The 24499-nt window shown below is 44.4% G+C and overlaps 1 protein-coding gene across 18 annotated transcripts in view; it reads left to right on the forward strand.

Annotated features, from left to right (window-relative positions):
• LOC139409536 (disks large homolog 1-like) overlaps positions 1 to 24499 on the forward strand; it is a 314749-nt gene that overhangs the window by 284464 nt on the left and 5786 nt on the right. For 9 of the 18 annotated variants that reach the window (XM_071154818.1, XM_071154820.1, XM_071154824.1 and 6 more), the window contains 8 exons: positions 3953 to 4129; positions 10335 to 10401; positions 15747 to 15849; positions 20295 to 20336; positions 21732 to 21782; positions 22989 to 23090; positions 23230 to 23402; positions 23811 to 23920. In XM_071154818.1, coding sequence (XP_071010919.1) covers positions 3953 to 4129; positions 10335 to 10401; positions 15747 to 15849; positions 20295 to 20336; positions 21732 to 21782; positions 22989 to 23090; positions 23230 to 23402; positions 23811 to 23920 — 825 coding nt within the window. Of the gene's footprint in view, positions 1 to 3952; positions 4130 to 10334; positions 10402 to 15746; positions 15850 to 16282; positions 16305 to 20294; positions 20337 to 21731; positions 21783 to 22988; positions 23091 to 23229; positions 23403 to 23810; positions 23921 to 24499 lie in introns of all 18 variants that reach the window. The other 9 variants (XM_071154819.1, XM_071154836.1, XM_071154829.1 and 6 more) reach the window with 3 other exon arrangements.

Raw genomic sequence — 24499 nt, forward strand, 5'->3', positions numbered from 1 at the left:
ATGATGCACCATGGGTTATTATCAGACTACGTTAACATGATGCAACGTGGGTTATTATCAGACTACACTAACATGATGCAACGTGGGTTATTATCCGACTACATTAACATGATGCAACGTGGGTTATTATCAGACTACACTAACATGATGCAACATGGGTTATTATCAGGCTACATTAACATGATGCAACGTGGGTTATTATCAGACTACACTAACATGATGCAACGTGGGTTATTATCAGACTACACTAACATGATGCAACGTGGGTTATTATCAGACTACATTAACATGATGCAACGTGGGTTATTATCAGACTACTTTAACATGATGCAACATGGGTTATTATCAGACTACACTAACATGATGCACCATGGGTTATTATCAGACTACACTAACATGATGCACCATGGGTTATTATCAGACTACGTTAACATGATGCAACGTGGGTTATTATCAGACTACGTTAACATGATGCACCGTGGGTTCTTATCAGACTACACTAACATGATGCACCATGGGTTATTATCAGACTACACTAACATGATGCACCATGGGTTATTATCAGACTACGTTAACATGATGCAACGTGGGTTATTATCAGACTACGTTAACATGATGCACCGTGGGTTCTTATCAGACTACATTAACATGATGCACCGTGGGTTCTTATCAGACTACATTAACATGATGCAATGTGGGTTATTATCAGACTACATTAACATGATGCAACATGGGTTATTATCAGACTACATTAACATGATGCAACGTGGGTTAGAATGTTAAAGTTATTACTGAGTCATTGCAATGTTAAGGTTATTACTGATCATTGTTCTCAATGCTCGTTCATGTGATTAATGTAACGTGGTAACCACATCTTTCATTTAAATACCATCTTTGAATTGTTGCTATGATTATTACAGTAGAAAGGCATGGTGCACTACACTAACATGGTGCACTACACTAACATGGTGCACTACACTAACATGGTGCACTACACTAACATGCATTCTGTTTTCTCTACTGTACCTTCAGTATGTGGACTTTGCATTTTTCTGACCTAGACACTGTTTTTCCTAGTATTCCAGCTTTCTCAGCTCCATCTGTCCTAGTGCTGCAGTACAGCCCTGTTTTATTGATGAAGGACAGACACAGGGATGAGGCAGTACAGCCCTGTTTAATTGATGAAGGACAGACACAGGGACGAGGCAGTACAGCCCTGTTTTATTGATGAAGGACAGACACGAAGATGAGACAGTACAGCCCTGTTTTATTGATGGACAGACACAGGGATGAGGCAGTACAGCCCTGTTTTATTGATGGACAGACACAGGGATGAGGCATTACAGCCCTGTTTTATTGATGGGCAGACAGGGATGAGGCAGTACAGCCCTGTTTTATTGATGGGCAGACACAGGGATGAGGCAGTACAGCCCTGTTTTATTGATGGACAGACACAGGGACGAGGCAGTACAGCCCTGTTTTACTGATGATGGAAAGACACGAGGATGAGGCAGTACAGCCCTGTTTTATTGATGAAGGACAGACACAAGGACGAGGCAGTACAGCCCTGTTTTACTGATGATGGAAAGACACAGGGACGAGGCAGTACAGCCCTGTTTTATTGATGATGGACAGACACAGGGATGAGGCAGTACAGCCCTGTTTTATTGATGGACAGACACAGGGACGAGGCAGTACAGCCCTGTTTTATTGATGGACAGACACAGGGACGAGGCAGTACAGCCCTGTTTTATTGATGGACAGACACAGGGACGAGGCAGTACAGCCCTGTTTTATTGATGGACAGACACAGGGATGAGGCAGTACAGCCCTGTTTTATTGATCAAAGACATGATGAGGGAGTACAGCCCTGTTTTATTGATGAAGGACAGACACAGGGACGAGGCAGTACAGCCTTGTTTTATTGATGATGGACAGACACAGGGACGAGGCAGTACAGCCCTGTTTTATTGATGGACAGACATGGGAATGAGGCAGTACAGCCCTGTTTTATTGATGGACAGACACGGGAATGAGGCAGTACAGTCCTGTTTTATTGATGAAGGACAGACATGGAGATGAGGCTGGCAGGCTGGATGCTAGGGGGACGGCTGTTACTTCAGCTCCAGTTCCTTAGCAGGCAGATGCACACGAACACACAATGTCAAGGTTCTGCAGTTGATAAAGCTCTCCTGAGCTGTGCTTTGCGTGCTGCATATGTTTGGCATCTATTCAGGATTCACTCATATCTATTTTAATATGGAACACCTGCTCAGTGCTCAGTCCCTGTGACCTGTATCTGAACTCAGTCCATCCATCTTTCTCATGTTTCTCCTGTCTCTCATGGACAGACAGACTCTCTGACATGAGCTTTGTGGACCACGTCCTCACACACCAAGCTCAGGTGGAAAATCATGCTCGCTCTCTTTGCCTTCCCTGTGTGTTTTTGTGTTGTGTATTTACATTAAAAAGATCTCACCTGGCGTAGTTTTTTTTCTTACAGGACCTCATGAAATCATTCTCCTTAACTAACAGCTCGCTAATAATGTGAAATATGTATTTTTACTGAAGGATTTGTCATTGAGTTTGTCGTGTTGTTTGACCAGACAGTTCCACCCTCATCTATTGTGGTTGTCGTCTGCATGGCGCTGTTTGATGATGTACTGTTGTTTCTCTCCCTCCAGGGCTCTGTTTGATGATGTACTGTTGTTTCTCTCCCTCCAGGGCGCTGTTTGATGATGTACTGTTGTTTCTCTCCCTCCAGGGCGCTGTTTGATGATGTACTGTTGTTTCTCTCCCTCCAGGGCTCTGTTTGATGATGTACTGTTGTTTCTCTCCCTCCAGGGCGCTGTTTGATGATGTACTGTTGTTTCTCTCCCTCCAGGGCGCTGTTTGATGATGTACTGTTGTTTCTCTCCCTCCAGGGCTCTGTTTGATGATGTACTGTTGTTTCTCTCCCTCCAGGGCTCTGTTTGATGATGTACTGTTGTTTCTCTCCCTCCAGGGCGCTGTTTGATGATGTACTGTTGTTTCTCTCCCTCCAGGGCTCTGTTTGATGATGTACTGTTGTTTCTCTCCCTCCAGGGCGCTGTTTGATGATGTACTGTTGTTTCTCTCCCTCCAGGGCGCTGTTTGATGTACTGTTGTTTCTCTCCCTCCAGGGCTCTGTTTGATGATGTACTGTTGTTTCTCTCCCTCCAGGGCTCTGTTTGATGATGTACTGTTGTTTCTCTCCCTCCAGGGCGCTGTTTGATGATGTACTGTTGTTTCTCTCCCTCCAGGGCTCTGTTTGATGATGTACTGTTGTTTCTCTCCCTCCAGGGCGCTGTTTGATGATGTACTGTTGTTTCTCTCCCTCCAGGGCGCTGTTTGATGATGTACTGTTGTTTCTCTCCCTCCAGGGCTCTGTTTGATGATGTACTGTTGTTTCTCTCCCTCCAGGGCGCTGTTTGATGATGTACTGTTGTTTCTCTCCCTCCAGGGCTCTGTTTGATGATGTACTGTTGTTTCTCTCCCTCCAGGGCGCTGTTTGATGATGTACTGTTGTTTCTCTCCCTCCAGGGCGCTGTTTGATGATGTACTGTTGTTTCTCTCCCTCCAGGGCGCTGTTTGATGATGTACTGTTGTTTCTCTCCCTCCATGGCGCTGTTTGATGATGTACTGTTGTTTCTCTCCCTCCAGGGCGCTGTTTGATGATGTACTGTTGTTTCTCTCCCTCCAGGGCGCTGTTTGATGTACTGTTGTTTCTCTCCCTCCAGGGCTCTGTTTGATGATGTACTGTTGTTTCTCTCCCTCCAGGGCGCTGTTTGATGTACTGTTGTTTCTCTCCCTCCAGGGCTCAATTTGATGATGTACTGTTGTTTCTCTCCCTCCAGGGCGCTGTTTGATGTACTGTTGTTTCTCTCCCTCCAGGGCGCTGTTTGATGATGTACTGTTGTTTCTCTCCCTCCAGGGCTTTGTTTGACTATGACCGGGCGAAGGACTCGGGGCTGCCCAGCCAGGGGCTCAACTTCCACTTTGGAGACATCCTTCATGTGGTGAATGCCTCCGATGACGAGTGGTGGCAGGCACGGCAGGTGACCCATGAAGGAGAGGTGGAAGAGGTTGGAGTCATCCCCAGCAGGAGGAGGTAAGAGGTTAAGGGTTAGAAGCTTGTGCTCAGGGTTCGGAGTACCTACTGTTTTCACATGTTGTCTGTCACGGGGATTGATGTTTCCCAACCCTGGTTCTGTGTCTCCAACACTGAAAGTGTGTGTGTGTGTGTGTCAGCCCAGCCCAGCCCAGCCCAGTGCTGGCCTTATCCCTGGGCACAGTGAATGCTGTTGCCACTGTGACTGGCGTCATAAGGGCACCATAGGGGCAGAGAGTATACCCACAAAAACACAATTTTTTTGTAATGAGGTGTGGTACTGCAGTCTTTTCAGTGAAAATCTTCTCTGTGGCAAAAACAAAAAGTTGCCATCGAAACAAAAAAGCCACCCATCGGTCTTACACGAACTCTGTTCATTCAGCGGCCCTTTGACGTCAGTAACACATTATCACATCTTACTCTGCAATCAGCTGTTTCATTAAGCTTGAGACTTCAAACACCCTACAGTTTCTATCTCTCTCACACACACACACACAAACACTGTCGAGCTTCCCCTCTATTTCCCCACTCCATCGCTCTCTCACCCTACAGAGGGGTGGCGGACAGATGATAATTGGGCTTCTCACCTGACTCTGGTTCATTTGTCACCTTGGAATGATCAGATGGCAGCAGGAGAAGTAGAAGCAGCAGCAGTAGTAGTAGTAGTAGAAGATGCAGTAGTAGAAGAAGATGCAGTAGTAGTAGAAGATGCAGTAGTAGTAGAAGATGCAGTAGCAGCAGTAGTAGAAGATGCAGTAGTAGAAGATGCAGTAGTAGAAGTAGTAGCAGTAGTAGAAGATGCAGTAGTAGTAGAAGATGCAGTAGCAGCAGTAGTAGAAGATGTAGTAGTAGTAGTAGCAGCAGTAGTAGAAGATGCAGTAGTAGGAGAAGATGCAGTAGTAGTAGTAGAAGATGCAGTATTAGAAGATGCAGTATTAGAAGATGCAGTAGTAGTAGATGTAGTAGTAGTGGTAGAAGATGTAGTAGCAGCAGTAGTATTAGTAGAAGATGCAGTAGTAGTAGTAGCAGCAGTTGTAGTAGTAGTAGTAGTAGTAGCAGCAGTAGTATTAGTAGTAGTAGAATATGCAGTAGTAGAATAAAGTATTAGTAGCAGCAGCAGTAGTAGCAGCAGTTGCAGTAGTATTAGTAGAAGATGTAGTAGTAGTAGAAGATGTAGTAGTAGTAGTAGCAGCAGTAGTAGTAGAAGATGCAGTAGTAGTAGAAGATGTAGTAGTAGTAGAAGATACAGTAGTAGAAGATGCAGTAGTAGTAGTAGAAGTAGTAGCAGTAGTAGTAGTAGAAGATGCAGTAGCAGCAGTAGTAGAAGATGTAGTAGTAGTAGTAGTAGAAGATGTAGTAGTAGTAGTAGCAGTAGTAGTAGAAGATGCAGTAGTAGTAGTAGTAGTAGAAAATGTAGTAGCAGCAGGAGTAGTAGAATATGCAGTAGTAGTAGTAGTAGTAGTAGAAGATGCAGTAGTAGTAGCAGCAGGAGTAGTAGAATATGCAGTAGTAGTAGTAGTAGAAGATGCAGTAGTAGAAGATGCAGTAGTAGTAGTAGTAGAAGATGCAGTAGTAGTAGAAGATGCAGTAGTAGCAGAAGATGCAGTAGCAGAAGATGCAGTAGTAGTAGTAGTAGAAGATGCAGTAGTAGAAGATGCAGTAGTAGTAGTAGTAGAAGATGCAGTAGTAGTAGAAGATGCAGTAGTAGTAGAAGATGCAGTAGAAGTAGTAGCAGTAGTAGTAGTAGAAGATGCAGTAGTAGAAGATGTAGTAGTAGCAGTAGTAGTAGAAGATGCAGTAGTAGTAGTAGTAGCAGTAGTAGTAGAAGATGCAGTAGTAGTAGTAGTAGCAGCAGGAGTAGTAGAAGATGCAGTAGTAGTAGTAGTAGTAGTAGAAGATGCAGTAGTAGAAGATGTAGTAGTAGTAGAAGATGCAGTAGTAGTAAAATATGCAGTAGTAGTGGTAGTAGATGCAGTAGTAGTAGTAGCAGCAGCAGTATTATTAGTAGTATTAATAGAAGATGTAGTAGTAGTAGTAGTAGAAGATGTAGTAGTAGTAGTAGTATTAGTAGTAGTAGTAGCGGCAGTAGTAGTAGTCGTAGTAGAAGATGCAGTAGTAGTAGAAGATGCAGTAGTAGTAGAAGATGCAGTAGTAGTAGAAGATGCAGTAGTAGTGGTAGTAGATGCAGTAGTAGTAGTAGTAGCAGCAGTATTATTAGTAGTATTAATAGAAGATGTAGTAGAAGATGTAGTAGTAGTAGTAGTAGTAGTAGTAGTAGTAGTAGTAGTAGCAGCAGCAGTAGTATTAGTAGTATTAGTAGAAGATGCAGCAGTAGTAGTAGTAGAAGATGTAGTAGTAGTAGTAGTAGTAGTAGAAGATGTAGTAGTAGTAGTAGTAGCGGCAGTAGTAGTAGACGATGTAGTAGTAGAAGATGCAGTAGTAGAAGAAAGTAGTAGTAGTAGTAGTAGCAGCAGCAAAAGTATCAGCAGTTGTAGTAGTAGTAGCAGCAGTAGTATTAGTCGAAGATGTAGCAGTAGTAGTAGTAGTAGAAGATGTAGCAGCAGTAGTAGTAGAAGATGCAGTAGTAGAAGAAAGTAGTAGTAGTAGTAGCAGCAGCAATAGTATCAGCTGTAGTAGTAGTAGTAGCAGCAGTAGTATTAGTAGTATTAGTCGAAGATGTAGCAGTAGTAGTAGTAGTAGTAGAAGATGTAGCAGCAGTAGTAGTAGAAGATGCAGTAGTAGAAGAAAGTAGTAGTAGTAGTAGTAGTAGTAGTAGCAGCAGTTGTAGTAGTAATAGTAGTGGTTTATAGTAGTAGTAGCAGCAGTAGTAGTAGTAGTAGTAGCAGCAGTAGTAGAAGAAAGTAGTAGTAGTAGTAGTAGTAGTAGTAGTAGTAGTAGTAGTAGTAGTAGTAGCAGCAGCAGCAGCAGCAGTAGTAGTAGTAGTAGAAGATGCAGCAGCAGTAGTAGTAGTAGTAGCAGCAGTAGTAGTAGTAGTAGCAGCAGTTGTAGTAGTAGTAGTAGTAGCAGCAGCAGTAGTAGTAGTAGTAGTAGAAGATGCAGCAGTAGTAGTAATAGTAGAAGATGTAGTAGTAGTAGAAGACGCAGCAGCAGTAGTAGTAGTAGAAGATGCAGCAGTAGTAGTAGTAGCAGCAGTAGTAGTAGTAGAAGATGCAGCAGCAGTAGTAGTAGTAGCAGTAGTAGTAGTAGAAGATGCAGCAGTAGCAGTAGTAGTAGTAGTAGCAGCAACAGTAGTAGTAGCAGCAGTTGTAGTAGTAGTGGAAGATGCAGTAGTAGTAGTAGTAGCAGCAGTTGTAGTAGAAGATGCAGCAGTAGTAGTAGTAGAAGATCTAGCAGTAGTAGTAGTAGCAGCAGTTGTAGTAGAAGGTGCAGCAGTCGTAGTAGAAGATACAGCAGTAGTAGTAACACTGGTAGTAACAGTAGCAGTAACACTAGTAGTAAACAGTAGTAGTAGTAACAGTAGTAGTAAACAGTAGTAGTAGTAACCGTAGTAGTAACAGTACTAGTAGTAACACTAGTAGTAACCGTAGTAGTAACAGTAGTAGTAACAGTAGTAGTGGTAGTAACAGTAGTAGTGGTAGTAACAGCAGTAGTGGTAGTAACAGTAGTAGTAACAGTAGTAGTGGTAGTAACATTAGTAGTGGTAGTAGTAGTGGTAGTAACAGTAGCAGTAACACTAGTAGTAAACAGTAGTAGTAGTAACAGTACTAGTAGTAACAGTACTAGTAGTAACACTAGTAGTAACAGTAGTAGTAACAGTAGTAGTAACAGTAGTAGTAACAGTAGTAGTAACAGTAGTAGTAACAGTAGTAGTGGTAGTAACAGCAGTAGTGGTAGTAACAGTAGTAGTGGTAGTAACATTAGTAGTAACATTAGTAGTAACAGTAGTAGTGGTAGTAGTAGTGGTAGTAACATTAGTAGTAACAGTAGTAGTAGTAGTAGTAGTAACAGTAGTAGTAACAGCAGTAGTAGTAGTAGTAGTAGTAGTAACAGTAGTAGTAACAGCGGTCATGGTAATAACAACAGTAGTAACAACAGTAGTAGTAGTAGTAACAGTAGTAGTAACAGTAGTAGTAGTAACAGTAGTAGTAGTAGTAGTAACAGTAGTAGTAGTAGTAGTAACAGTAGTAGTAGTAGTAACAGTAGTAGTGGTAGTAACATTAGTAGCAACAGTAGTAGTAGTGGTAGTAACATTAGTAGTAACAGTAGTAGTAGTAGTAACAGTAGTAGTAGTAGTAACAGTAGTAGTAACAGCGGTCATTGTAATAACAACAGTAGTAACAACAGTAGTAGTAACAGTAGTAGTAACAGTGGTCATGGTAATAACAACAGTAGTAACAACAGTAGTAGTAACAGTGGTCATGGTAATAACAACAGTAGTAGTAGTAACAGTAGTAGTAGTAGTAACAGTAGTAGTAGTAGTAACAGTAGTAGTAGTAGTAACAGTAGTAGTAGTAGTAACAGTAGTAGTAGTAGTAGTAGTAGTAACAGTAGTAGTAACAGTGGTCATGGTAATAACAACAGTAGTAGTAACAGTAGTAGTAGTAGTAACAGTAGTAGTAGTAGTAGTAGTAACAGTAGTAGTAACAGTGGTCATGGTAATAACAACAGTAGTAGTAACAGTAGTAGTAGTAGTAACAGTAGTAGTAGTAGTAACAGTAGTAGTAGTAGTAACAGTAGTAGTAACAACAGTAGTAACAACAGTAGTAGTAACAGTAGTAGTAACAGCGGTCATGGTAATAACAACAGTAGTAACAACAGTAGTAGTAGTAGTAACAGTAGTAGTAACAGTGGTCATGGTAATAACAACAGTAGTAGTAACAGTAGTAGTAGTAGTAACAGTAGTAGTAGTAGTAACAGCGGTCATGGTAATAACAACAGTAGTAACAACAGTAGTAACAACAGTAGTAGTAACAGTAGTAGTAACAGTGGTCATGGTAATAACAACAGTAGTAACAACAGTAGTAGTAACAGTAGTAGTAACAGTGGTCATGGTAATAACAACAGTAGTAACAACAGTAGTAACAACAGTAGTAGTAACAGTAGTAGTAACAGTGGTCATGGTAATAACAACAGTAGTAGTAACAGTAGTAGTAACAGTAGTAACAGCGGTCATGGTAATAACAACAGTAGTAACAACAGTAGTAGTAACAGTAGTAGTAACAGCGGTCATGGTAATAACAACAGTAGTAACAACAGTAGTAGTAACAGCGGTCATGGTAATAACAACAGTAGTAACAACAGTAGTAGTAACAGTAGTAGTAACAGCGGTCATGGTAATAACAACAGTAGTAACAACAGTAGTAACAACAGTAGTAGTAACAGTAGTAGTAACAGCGGTCATGGTAATAACAACAGTAGTAACAACAGTAGTAGTAACAGTAGCAGGTTGTTTTTGTATTGAAGTCGGAGTCTGTCATATGAAAGCATGAGGGGGATGGGCGGGGGGGTGAGAACATAAAGAATGTAGCGGCCATTGAACAGCCATGCCTTGAAAAGTAGTTTGAGACGGCTGTTAAACCAAATGAAGGGTTAAGGGAAAGCTGTACTGTTCATGATGGAGAGCGGAAGACTGTTATTTTATCCTGAGCTCGTGAGTTCTTCTTCTCTTCCCGCTCCTGCTCTCTGAGGTATTTTGCCATATTTTCCAGTGATGTCCTCGTTGTAAAGGAAAGAAGGAAATGATTCACATTTGGAAGCTTCGTAGAGCTTTGTAGACTTGCTTTGTTGGATTAAATACAATGAAAAGGCATCGCAAAGTGGGGGGGGGGGGAAATACAATTTGGATTCTGCTAATATTTCCTTCAGCGTCTCATTTAAATTAAATAAAAAGGTAGGAGGGACTTAATTACTGGTACTTTTTTTATGATGCTGCCATCAAGGCTCTCAGAGTTGGGGAAATTTAAAAGATTTACCCTCAAGGCAACTGTTTTATCCCTCTAATGACTGAATCATCCCATCCCCCACTACTCCTCAATCTCAGCAGAGCACTGTGGAAGTTACTAGAGAGACGGGAATCGGGATCTGAGTCTTCACACACACACACAATACCCCCGGCTGAAAATAGCCAGCTTGTTTCAAGGCACGATATGTTCAATGTTTAATCAGTGACCCATGGGTGCAGCCCTCGCTCTTCTCTTCTCTCTTATTCTCTCTTCTCACCCCCTTTCTCTCTTTTCTCTTGCAGGGTCGAAAAGAAAGAGAGAGCGCGGTTAAAGACAGTCAAATTCAACGCCCGGTCTCAAGACAAAGTGGTGAGTTTTAGGTGACCCGTAGAGGATCTCTGTCATGTGAACTATAGAGGATCTCTGTTAGGTGACCAGTAGAGGATCTCTGTTAGGTGACCCATAGAGGATCTCTGTCATGTGACCCGTAGAGGACCTCTATTAGGTGACCCGTAGAGGATCTCAGTTAGGTGAACTATAGAGGATCTCTGTCATGTGAACTATAGAGGACCTCTGTTAGGTGACCCGTAGAGGATCTCTGTTAGGTGACCCATAGAGGATCTCTGTTAGGTGACCCGTAGAGGACCTCTGTTAGGTGACCCGTAGAGGATCTGTTAGGTGAACTATAGAGGATCTCTGTTAAGTGACCCATAGAGGATCTCTGTTAGGTGACCCGTAGAGGATCTCTGTTAGGTGACCCGTAGAGGATCTCTGTTAGGTGACCCATAGAGGATCTCTGTTAGGTGACCCGTAGAGGATCTCTGTTAGGTGACCCGTAGAGGATCTCTGTTAGGTGACCCGTAGAGGATCTCTGTTAGGTGACCCGTAGAGGATCTCTGTTACAGTATCAATACTATTATGGAAAATTGCTTACGATAAGATATTCTTCAATTTAGTTATAGTTTTAAGCTTTGTGAAAATCCATAAACACTTCAGTAAAACTAAATCACACATCATTACCAACGTTATCCCATGATCTAATATTATACCAGGTGTTGACAATCGTCTCACATCATCAGTATGACTGGTTAAGAGCAGTTTTACTAGTGTCATACAGCAATGGTCCCCAACCTTTTTGGGTTAGTGTGCCACCAACTGAATGTTGCTCTGCCCAGAGTAACCCTGAAGATCCCCTTCATTTGCATTTTACCAGTAAACACATGATCTCATGGGTCTTATCAAGTACACTGTGTGGATAGGCCAGGTACCCCAAGATGTCCTAGTACACTGTGTGGATAGGCCAGGTACCCCAAGATGTCCTAGTACACCGTGTGGATAGGCCAGGTACCCCAAGATGTCCTAGTACACCGTGTGGATAGGCCAGGTACCCCAAGATGTCCTAGTACACCGTGTGGATAGGCCAGGTACCCCCAGATGTCCTAGTACACAGTGTGGATAGGCCAGGTACCCCAAGATGTCCTAGTACACCGTGTGGATAGGCCAGGTACCCCAAGATCTCATAGTACACTGTGTGGATAGGCCAGGTACCCCAAGATGTCCTAGTACACCGTGTGGATAGGCCAGGTACCCCAAGATGTCCTAGTACACCGTGTGGATAGGCCAGGTACCCCCAGATGTCCTAGTACACTGTGTGGTTAGGCCAGGTACCCCCAGATGTCCTAGTACACCATGTGGATAGGCCAGGTACCCCAAGATGTCCTAGTACACCGTGTGGATAGGCCAGGTACCCCCAGATGTCCTAGTACACCGTGTGGATAGGCCAGGTACCCCCAGATGTCCTAGTACACTGTGTGGTTAGGCCAGGTACCCCTAGATGTCCTAGTACACCTTGTGGATAGGCCAGGTACCCCTAGATGTCCTAGTACACCGTGTGGATAGGCCAGGTACCCCTAGATGTCCTAGTACACCGTGTGGTTAGGCCAGGTACCCCCAGATTTCCTAGTACACCGTGTGGATAGGCCAGGTACCCCCAGATTTCCTAGTACACCTTGTGGATAGGCCAGGTACCCCCCAGATGTCCTAGTACACCGTGTGGATAGGCCAGGTACCCCCAGATGTCCTAGTACACCGTGTGGTTAGGCCAGGTACCCCCAGATGTCCTAATACACCTTGTGGATAGGCCAGGTACCCCCCAGATGTCCTAGTACACCGTGTGGTTAGGCCAGGTACCCCCAGATGTCTCAGTATACCGTGTGGTTAGGCCAGGTACCCCCAGATGTCCTAGTTCACCTTGTGGATAGGCCAGGTATTTTTTGCTGTTTATAATATTTTAGGCAGGAATACGAACTTGAGATCGACACAGATTTCAAGTTAGCATTCCATCCATAATTATATTGTGAAGCTGTTTTTTTGTTGTTGTTTTTTCACATGACCAAAATGAACCTGCCATTACTGTTTAATGTACTAATCTCTGGCTGTCAGCATGTCCAGATCTCCCGGCGAGAGAAAAACAATCTTGTTATTCAGCTAAAATACTCTGTCTCTCAGAGGAGAACTGTGCTGCGTTGACACACTGGTGCGTTTCATCCACATACACAGATTCTACACAGATCTGATCAGTGGCCTTATTCACAGTACGTCTCAGAGAAGGACTTCTGATCGAGGATCAGATGTCACCTCTTAATAATCCTTATCTAAAAGGCAAAACTGATCCTAGATCAGCACTCCTATTCTGAGACTGTTTATGAATAAGGGAGATCATTAGATTGTTATATCGATGTTGATGTGGTTCCTGGGATCTCTGAGGAGGGCTGATCTAGGATCTGTTTTGTATTAAATAAGAGTATATGGACAGAGGGGAAGCTGATCCTAGATTAGGACTCCTACTCTTGAGATTCCCTGATGAATCTGCGCAGACCTGTGTAGATTGTATGTGGAAGGCATCCTCGTGTTGTAACATGGCACCCAGACAAATGCATGGCCAGTATAGTGCAGAGGCCTGATATACGCTTGCCATTGATGTCAAACTGCTTCCACTACCTACTGTCACCAACAACCTCTCTCCTTTCTACTTTCCATGCATACAATCCAACCTCACCTTCCTCATATTCTTTCTCCTTGCTTTTTGGTGTGTCGATCAGTATCTTAAATCGAGCTGAAGCAATTGATCCGTTATGGTGATGTAGGAAGGGATCTTGTTTTTATAAATGTGTGTCTAAAAAAAGCTTGATACAAGGAGCATGATGCTTCCTTCCTTTATATACAAGGAGCATGATGCTTCCTTCCTTTATATACAAGGAGCATGATGCTTCCGTCCTTTATATACAAGGAGCATGATGCTTCCTTCTTTTATATACAAGGAGCTTGATGCTTGCTTCCTTTATATACAAGGAGCATGATGCTTCCTTCCTTTATATACAAGGAGCTTGATGCTTCCTTCCTTTATATACAAGGAGCATGATGCTTCCTTCCTTTATACAAAGAGCGTGATGCTTCCTTCTTTTATACAAAGAGCATGATGCTTCCTTTTATACAATGAGCATGATGCTTCCTTTTATACAAAGAGCATGATGCTTCCTTCTTTTATACAAAGAGCTTGATGCTTCCTTTTATACAAAGAGCATGATGCTTCCTTTTATACAAAGAGCATGATGCTTCCTTTTATACAAAGAGCATGATGCTTCCTTCTTTTATACAAAGAGCATGATGCTTCCTTCTTTTATACAAAGAGCATGATGCTTCCTTTCTTCTTTTATACAAAGAGCATGATGCTTCCTTTCTTCTTTTATACAAAGAGCATGATGCTTCCTTCTTTTATACAAAGAGCATGATGCTTCCTTCTTTTATAGAAAGAGCATGATGCTTCCTTCTTTTATACAAAGAGCATGATGCTTCCTTCTTTTATACAAAGAGCGTGATGCTTCCTTCTTTTATACAAAGAGCGTGATGCTTCCTTCTTTTATACAAAGAGCGTGATGCTTCCTTCTTTTATACAAAGAGCGTGATGCTTCCTTCTTTTATACAAAGAGCGTGATGCTTCCTTTTATAGAAAGAGCATGATGCTTCCTTCTTTTATACAAAGAGCGTGATGCTTCCTTCTTTTATACAAAGAGCGTGATGCTTCCTTCTTTTATACAAAGAGCGTGATGCTTCCTTCTTTCTTTTATACAAAGAGCGTGATGCTTCCTTCTTTCCTTTATACAAAGAGCGTGATGCTTCCTTCTTTCCTTTATACAAAGAGCATGATACTTCCTTCCTTTCCTTTGCATGCTTAGACACAGTATTGGGCTAGTGTTGAAGGCTTTGAACCTTTCTCACTCCAGTCCTTCTTCCTGCTTTAATCCAGTATGGCTATGGGTCTTTTCATTTATTTGGTCAGATGTCTGATAATTTATTTTCATTTACTGAGCTGACTCGGTAGCCATCGCGGTCTATTATACTTATTCTGTTGTCATTCAATTGATCCAGATCATCATTTCAAGTTACCCTAAAATCTGAAGCTATAGAGTACAAATCTGTCGTTCTGCCCCTGAACAAGGCAGTTAACCCACTGTTCTTAGGCCGTCATTGAAAATAAGAATTTGTTCTTAACTGACTTGCCTAGTTAAATAAAGGTAAAAATGAAAAAGGTCAGAATGACTTCCTGCTTCATGGTAACAGATTGTCAGTTGTGTGCACTTAAACTAAGATGTCTGCCAAGTCCAGCTCAGAGGGTTGTGGGTAACTGTCCTGGGTTTGTTTTGTTTACACCAATACTAGACACCTCCCTCCATCCTTCCCTTCCTTATTTTACCCCGTCCCACCCACCATCCCTCCCCTCACTCTCTTCCCTCCATCCCTCCCCTCCCTCTCTTCCCTCCCTCTCTTCCCTCCATCCCTCCCTCCCTCTCTTCCCTCCCTCTCTTCCCTCCATCCCTCCCTCCCTCTCTTCCCTCCATCCCTCCCTCACTCTCTTCCCTCCATCCCTCCCCTCACTCTCTTCCCTCCATCCCTCCCTCACTCTCTTCCCTCCATCCCTCTCTTCCCTCCATCCCTCCCTCCCTCTCTTCCCTCCATCCCTCCCCTCCCTCCCTCTCTTCCCTCCATCCCTCCCCTCCCTCTCTTCCCTCCATCCCTCCCCTCCCTCTCTTCCCTCCATCCCTCCCTCACTCTCTTCCCTCCATCCCTCTCTTCCCTCCATCCCTCCCTCCCTCTCTTCCCTCCATCCCTCCCTCCCTCTCTTCCCTCCATCCCTCCCCTCCCTCCCTCCCTCTCTTCCCTCCATCCCTCCCCTCCCACTCTTCCCTCCATCCCTCCCCTCCCTCTCTTCCCTCCATCCCTCCCCTCCCTCTCTTCCCTCCATCCCTCCTCTCACTCTCTTCCCTCCATCCCTCCCCTCACTCTCTTCCCTCCATCCCTCCCCTCACTCTCTTCCCTCCATCCCTCCCCTCACTCTCTTCCCTCCATCCCTCCCTCACTCTCTTCCCTCCATCCCTCCCCTCCCTCTCTTCCCTCCATCCCTCCCCTCCCTCTCTTCCCTCCATCCCTCCCTCACTCTCTTCCCTCCATCCCTCCCCTCCCTCTCTTCCCTCCATCCCTCCCCTCCCTCTCTTCCCTCCATCCCTCCCCTCCCTCTCTTCCCTCCATCCCTCCCCTCACTCTCTTCCCTCCATCCCTCCCCTCCCTCTCTTCCCTCCATCCCTCCCCTCCCTCTCTTCCCTCCATCCCTCCCCTCCCTCTCTTCCCTCCATCCCTCCCTTCCCTCTCTTCCCCAGCAGTCATTCAATGACAAGCGTAAAAAGAACCTATTTTCCAGAAAGTTCCCTTTCTACAACAAGAGCAAGGAGCACAGCGAACAGGAAACGAGCGATGCTGACCGTAAGTAACGCGTTACGGAGACGGGCGGTCGCTAGAACAGTAGGTCAGGGCAGCCTCACGCACAGGAACCGTACAGGGACCGTACAGGAACCACCAGACACAACAACTAGCCCTGCAGCAGCTAACCCTAGTACCAAGGTAGAGCATTGGGCTTTAATAACTAGGACCATGACCACCAGGAAAGACTCCCTGCCCCATGTTGTAACCATACTTCGCTTAACCACGTCTCTACCGGCTCTACCTCAGGACTCCTCTGTGGACTGTGTCTCCGTTCCAGTAACTTTGAGCGTTGCCCCTTGATTTGTCAGTTGGTTGGTTTGACCATTTGGGTTCAGTGCAGCGCTGCGGTTGTTGTGTCTGATGGTTGATTAGCGTGTTGTGTTCCAGTAATGAATGTCTCTCTTGTGGTTGTGTCTCCTGTTTTGCTTCACAGGACCCTGATGACAAAGGACTGAGTAAGTCACACAAGGTTTTCACTGTCACACAACCAACCATCTACAGCTCATCCCAGGCCCCCGCAGTCATATAATATTGTCATCCAAGTCCTTAATAGGACTTTCACAGTCATCAACACCTCTCATAGACATCCAGCTTCTAACGCTTTGACAGCAGGCTTAGATTAATAACTAACATATACAGCTGTGTGCTTGTACTTCTATTCTGTTCAAAGCACAAACAGTACCCCTCTGAACACATAGCATCCACATAACACTACATAGCATCCACATAACACTACATAGCATCCACATAACACTGCATAGCATCCACATAGCATCCACATAACACTACATAGCATCCACATAACACTACATAGCATCCACATAACACTGCATAGCATCCACATAGCATCCACATAACACTACATAGCATCCACATAACACTACATAGCATCCACATAACACTACATAGCATCCACATAACACTGCATAGCATCCACATAGCATCCACATAACACTACATAGCATCCACATAACACTGCATAGCATCCACATAGCATCCACATAACACTGCATAGCATCCACATAGCATCCACATAACACTACATAGCATCCACATAGCATCCACATAACACTGCATAGCATCCACATAGCATCCACATAACACTACATAGCATCCACATAGCATCCACATAACACTACATAGCATCCACATAACACTGCATAGCATCCACATAGCATCCACATAACACTGCATAGCATCCACATAGCATCCACATAACACTGCATAGCATCCACATAGCATCCACATAACACTGCATAGCATCCACATAACACTACATAGCATCCACATAACACTGCATAGCATCCACATAGCATCCACATAACACTACATAGCATCCACATAACACTGCATAGCATCCACATAGCATCCACATAACACTGCATAGCATCCACATAGCATCCACATAACACTGCATAGCATCCACATAGCATCCACATAACACTGCATAGCATCCACATAACACTACATAGCATCCACATAACACTGCATAGCATCCACATAGCATCCACATAACACTGCATAGCATCCACATAGCATCCACATAACACTGCATAGCATCCACATAGCATCCACATAACACTGCATAGCATCCACATAGCATCCACATAACACTGCATAGCATCCACATAGCATCCACATAACACTACATAGCATCCACATAACATCCACATAACACTACATAGCATCCACATAACACTGCATAGCATCCACATAACACTACATAGCATCCACATAACACTACATAGCATCCACATAGCATCCACATAACACTACATAGCATCCACATAACACTGCATAGCATCCACATAACACTACATAGCATCCATAACATCCACATAACACTACATAGCATCCACATAACACTGCATAGCATCCACATAACACTACATAGCATCCACATAACACTACATAGCATCCACATAGCATCCACATAACACTACATAGCATCCACATAACACTGCATAGCATCCACATAACACTACATAGCATCCACATAACACTACATAGCATCCATAACATCCACATAACACTACATAGCATCCACATAACACTACATAGCATTCACATAGCATCCACATAACACTACATAGCATTCACATAGCATCCACATAACACTACATAGCATCCACATAACACTACATAGCATCCACATAACACTACATAGCATCCACATAACACTACATAGCCCAACACGTCCACATAACACTACGTAGCATCCACATAACACTACATAGCCCAACGCATCCACATAACACTACATAGCCCAACGCGTCCACATAACACTACATAGCATCCACATAACACTACATAGCATCCACATAACACTACATAGCCCAACGCATCCACATAACACTACATAGCATCCACATAACACTACATAGCATCCACATAACACTACGTAGCATCCACATAACACTACATAGCCCAAAGCGTCCACATAACACTACATAGCATCCACATAACACTACATAGCATCCACATAACACTACATAGCATCCACATAACACTACATAGCATCCGCATAACACTACATAGCATCCACATAGCCCAACGCATCCACATAACACTACATAGCATCCACATAACACTACGTAACACTACGTAGCATCCACATAACACTACATAGCATCCACATAACACTACATAGCATCCACATAACACTACATAGCCCAACGCATCCACATAACACTATGTAGCATCCACATAACACTACATAGCATCCACATAACACTACATAGCCCAACACACGCATTTCTAAAAGATGGTCTTCCCGTCAGCCTCTGTACACAGTGTTCAAACAGCAGAACATCAGGGTCGTTAGGTAGACAGCACAACTATACGAATATCATCAGCACACCGAATCACGCAGTGTGGTGATGTCACTTCATCCGTGGTAATTCATTGGTGGGTATTGTACGGCAGATCATGCAGGCTGATTTTTCCACTGTTACAGGCTCCTCCTTGGAGAGTGTGACTACTATTACTATTTACCTCCCCTTAATCAGCGGAGATGGAGATGGGCTCATTTACAAACAACTACAGTACAACAGATGGTTCTCAACGTACAGTACAACAGATGGTTCTCAACATACAGTAGAACAGATGGTTCTCAACATACAGTGGTTCTCAACGTACAGTAGAACAGATGGTTCTCAACGTACAGTAGAACAGATGGTTCTCAACGTACAGTAGAACAGTGGTTCTCAACGTACAGTAGAACAGATGGTTCTCTACGTACAGTAGAACAGATGGTTCTCAACGTACAGTAGAACAGATAGGCAAGGTACCCCCAGGGGTCCTAGTACCCACTGTTGATAGGCCAAGTACCCCCAGGGGTCCTAGTACCCACTGTGGATAGGCCAAGTACCCCCAGGGGTCCTAGTACCCACTGTGGATAGGCCAAGTACCCCCAGGGGTCCTAGTACCCACTGTGGATAGGCCAAGTACCCCCAGGGGTCCTAGTACCCACTGTGGATAGGCCAAGTACCCCCAGGGGTCCTAGTACCCACTGTGGATAGGCCAAGTACCCCCAGTGGTCCTAGTACCCACTGTAGATAGGCAAAGTACCTCCAGGGGTCCTAGTACCCACTGTAGATAGGCCAAGTACCTCCAGGGGTCGGTCCTAGTACCCACTGTAGATAGGCCAAGTACCTCCAGGGGTCCTAGTACCCACTGTAGATAGGCCAAGTACCTCCAGGCGTCCTAGTACTCCTGATTGGGAACCACTGCAGTAGAGGAAACAGTCATTAGATTAATCTAGGGGACTTAATAGACATAAAATAAAGTCTGCTTGTGTAGTCCAGCCGAGTAACTCTGATGGTATGTTACAGAGGTGTCATATCACTGTCAGAATCACCTTGGTGTTGGGGTCCTTTTCCGTTCAATGTATTTCTATTCCAACCACTTGGCTGTCTTAAGAACCTTCAGGATTCCTGGATGTTGTGCTATTTCAACCATCATTTAAATAAAAACATATTTTTATTTCACCTTTTATTTATTCCTGGTGAGATATCTATTTTACAAGAGGGACTTGATCCAAAATGGCCGCAGGGTCACCGGGTTGGAAAGAAAGGCATGACAACACACATTAACATTGTGTAAAGCTCCATGATCTTGACATGGTCATTCACCTTGATGTGATAGGACCTTTCCCGTGATCTAATGGAAGGATGCAAGAGGAAGGTCTCCCAGATATACCGCCATACTGCCCTTCACATAATACTGCCCTTCACATAATACTGCCCTTCACAAAGCACAATACAATGTTCCCACCTCCATCTCCTTACGGTTCCTAGCACTGCCCTCTCCTGGTGTTCCTGGGTATCTATGTGTCTTCATGTTGTCACCTTGTATTAAGTTACCTCCATAGACGTCATCGGTGGGAGGGGTGTATCTGTAAATGTGTTTGTGTGGTGCTGACATTCCCTTTGTTATACTTTCAGAGCATGTTACCTCTAACGCCAGTGATAGTGAAAGTAGTTACCGTAAGTCCTGGTGTGCCTCTCCTTCCCTCTCTCCTTCCCTCTCTCCTTCCCTCTCTCCTTCCCTCTCTCCTTCCCTCTCTCCATCCCTCTCTCCTTCCCTCTCTCCATCCCTCTCTCCTTCCCTCTCTCCATCCCTCTCTCCTTCCCTCTCTCCTTCCCTCTCTCCTTCCTTCTCTCCATCCCTCTCTCCTTCCCTCTCTCCTTCCCTCTCTCCTTCCCTCTCTCCATCCCTCTCTCCTTCCCTCTCTCCATCCCTCTCTCCTTCCCTCTCTCCTTCCCTCTCTCCTTCCTTCTCTCCATCCCTCTCTCCTTCCCGCTCTCCTTCCCTCTCTCCATCCCTCTCTCCTTCCCTCTCTCCATCCCGCTCTCCTTCCCTCTCTCCTTCCCTCTCTCCTTCCTTCTCTCCATCCCTCTCTCCTTCCCTCTCTCCTTCCCTCTCTCCTTCCTTCTCTCCATCCCTCTCTCCTTCCCGCTCTCCTTCCCTCTCTCCATCCCTCTCTCCTTCCCTCTCTCCATCCCTCTCTCCTTCCCTCTCTCCATCCCTCTCTCCTTCCCTCTCTCCTTCCCTCTCTCCATCCCTCTCTCCTTCCCTCTCTCCTTCCCTCTCTCCTTCCCTCTCTCCTTCCCTCTCTCCTTCCCTCTCTCCTTCCCTCTCTCCTTCCCTCTCTCCTTCCCTCTCTCCATCTCTCCCTCTGTCGACCGTTGGCTCTATTCTGTAATGAGTTGTTTTTCTGCTTCTCTGTTGTCATGTTGCTGGTGCTCTATCTACTGTGTGTGTTTGGTCTGAGCAGCATTCTGAGGGTCACACGTTTGAGTCCCCAAGCCGCTTCCTTCATGGATGCATGTTGAAATAGCAGTCATTTTAGGAGGTTTACTGGACTGATATAAAACTGATGTGGATCTTTAGCAGTGTGTTTGTGTGAGAGAACATAGAAAGAGTCTATAGTGTGTTCTGCTCTCCACAGCTGTTACATCTACAGCTGTTACATCTACAGCTGTTACATCTACAGCTGTTACATCTACAGCTGTTAAAACTACAGCTGTTAAATCCACAGCTGTTAAAACTACAGCTGTTAAAACTACAGCTGTTAAAACTACAGCTGTTAAATTATTTTTATGAAAAGCAAATTTGCTGATACATATTCACCAGCTTCGTGGACTGCACTCACATTAGCTACTTTTTCAATGTTTTTCTGAACAGCTGGGGGGAGCAAGTTTTGATTACCACACTTGCTACACTAATTTGATAGATTACAACAGGCAAATACTGGTAGACAAACACACACACACTCATAGCATGCCGACAGCTAGTCTAGCTCCTAACCCTAATCACAGTGACCACTGCACCGATACTGTTCGTCTAAACATGGTGGCCTGTTCTGTCCGTCCAATCAGGTGGCCAGGAGGAGTACGTCCTGTCCTACGAGCCAGTCACACAGCAGGAAGGTAAGACACAGCTTACATCCTCATCTCTGTCACACATCACCTGACACACACACACACATCACCTGTCTCACACACACACACATCACCTGTCACACACACATCACCTGACACACACACACACACACATCACCTGTCACACACACACACATCACCTGACACACACACACACACATCACCTGTCACACACACACACATCACCTGTCACACACACACATCACCTGACACACACACACACACATCATCTGTCACACACACACATCACCTGACACACACACATCAACTGTCACACACACACATCAACTGTCACACACACACATCAACTGTCACACACACACATCACCTGTCACACACACACATCACCTGTCACACACACACATCAACTGTCACACACACACATCAACTGTCACACACACACTTCACCTGTCACACACACACATCACCTGTCACACACACACATCATCTGTCACACACACACATCACATGTCACACACACACATCACCTGTCACACACACATCACCTGTCACACACACACACACATCTCAATTAGAGTTAGTTGGTTATCTCACTTACAGTTTGTTGGTTATCTCACTTACAGTTTGTTGGTTATCTCAATTAGAGTTAGTTGGTTATCTCACTTACAGTTAGTTGGTTATCTCACTTACAGTTTGTTGGTTATCTCAATTAGAGTTAGTTGGTTATCTCATTCAGAGTTAGTTGGTTATCTCAATTAGAGTTAGTTGGTTATCTCACTTACAGTTAGTTGGTTATCTCACTTACAGTTAGTTGGTTATCTCATTCAGAGTTAGTTGGTTATCTCATTCAGAGTTAGTTGGTTATCTCACTTAGAGTTAGTTGGTTATCTCAATTAGAGTTAGTTGGTTATCTCAATTAGAGTTAGTTGGTTATCTCAATTAGAGTTAGTTGGTTATCTCAATCAGAGTTAGTTGGTTATCTCAATTAGAGTTAGTTGGTTATCTTATTCAGAGTTAGTTGGTTATCTTATTCAGAGTTAGTTGGTTATCTTATTCAGAGTTAGTTGGTTATCTTATTCAGAGTTAGTTGGTTATCTCAATTAGAGTTAGTTGGTTATCTTATTCAGAGTTAGTTGGTTATCTCACTTAGAGTTAGTTATCTCACTGTCAATTGATATTAATATGCTTCTGTAAGTGCAGTGTTGTTAGTCGATCCCTCTTGTGTCTGTCCAGTGAACTACACACGGCCTGTCATCATCCTGGGGCCAATGAAAGACCGCATCAACGATGACCTCATCTCAGAGTTCCCCGACAAATTTGGGTCCTGTGTCCCACGTGAGTACCAATGTTTTTTTTGTTGACCGTTCTCGTCTTGTACCTAGATGTGTGATAACCAGTTCATCGGGGCTGTCGGTAATTAAATATATCAAAACTAATGTAAATACATCTTCATTGTCTTTGTCCGGGTATTCAGACACGACCAGACCGAAGCGGGATTACGAGGTGGATGCCAGAGACTACCATTTTGTGGTGTCCAGGGAGCAGATGGAGAAAGATATCCAGGACCACAAGTTCATTGAGGCGGGCCAGTACAACAACCACCTGTATGGAACCAGCGTCCAGTCTGTACGGGAGGTCGCTGAGAAGGTGAACGGAGGAGAGGGGGAAGAGATGAGGAAAAGAGGAGGAGAGGATGAAAATAGGAGGAAGAGAGGAGGAGGAGAGGGGGAAGAGAGGGGGAAGAGATGAGGAAAAGAGGAGGAGAGGATGAAAATAGGAGGAAGAGAGGGGAAGAGAGGAGGAAGAGAGGGGGAAGAGAGGAGGAGGAGAAGAGGGGGAAGAGAGGAGGAGGAGGAGAGGGGGAAGAGGAAGAGATGAGGAAAAGAGGAGGAGAGGATGAAAATAGGAGGAAGAGAGGAGGAGGAGAGAGGAGGAGGAGGAGAGGGGGAGAGGAGGAGGAAGAGAGGAGGAGGAGGAGAGGGGGGAGAGGAGGAAGAGTCAGCATATGTCTATGTTGTGATGACATGTCTTCACTCTCTCTCTCTTTATGTCCAGGGGAAGCATTGCATCCTGGATGTTTCAGGCAACGCCATCAAGCGATTGCAATCGACCATGCTCTACCCCATCGCTATTTTCATCAAGCCCAAGTCTGTGGAGAATATCCTGTAAGTTATTTTGATTCAACAAATTTCCTTTTCATATTAAGAGGCCAAAGTCTTCTGCCCTAGGGGATGGTGGGTATTAAGAGGTCAAAGTCTATTGCCCTAGGGGATGGTGGGTATTAAGAGGTCAAAGTCTATTGCCCTAGGGGATGGTGGGTATTAAGAGGTCAAAGTCTTCTGCCCTAGGGGATGGTGGGTATTAAGAGGTCAAAGTCTATTGCCCTAGGGGATGGTGGGTATTAAGAGGTCATAGTCTATTGCCCTAGGGGATGGTGGGTATTAAGAGGTCAAAGTCTATTGCCCTAGGGGATGGTGGGTATTAAGAGGTCAAAGTCTATTGCCCTAGGGGATGGTGGGTATTAAGAGGTCAAAGTCTTCTGCCCTAGGGGATGGTGGGTATTAAGAGGTCAAAGTCTTCTGCCCTAGGGGATGGTGGGTATTAAGAGGTCAAAGTCTTCTGCCCTAGGGGATGGTGGGTATTAAGAGGTCAAAGTCTATTGCCCTAGGGGGTGGTGGGTATTAAGAGGTCAAAGTCTATTGCCCTAGGGGATGGTGGGTATTAAGAGGTCAAAGTCTTCTGCC

The sequence above is a fragment of the Oncorhynchus clarkii genome, chromosome 5, assembly GCF_045791955.1.
Source record: "Oncorhynchus clarkii lewisi isolate Uvic-CL-2024 chromosome 5, UVic_Ocla_1.0, whole genome shotgun sequence".
NCBI classification, from domain to species: Eukaryota; Metazoa; Chordata; class Actinopteri; order Salmoniformes; family Salmonidae; genus Oncorhynchus; species Oncorhynchus clarkii.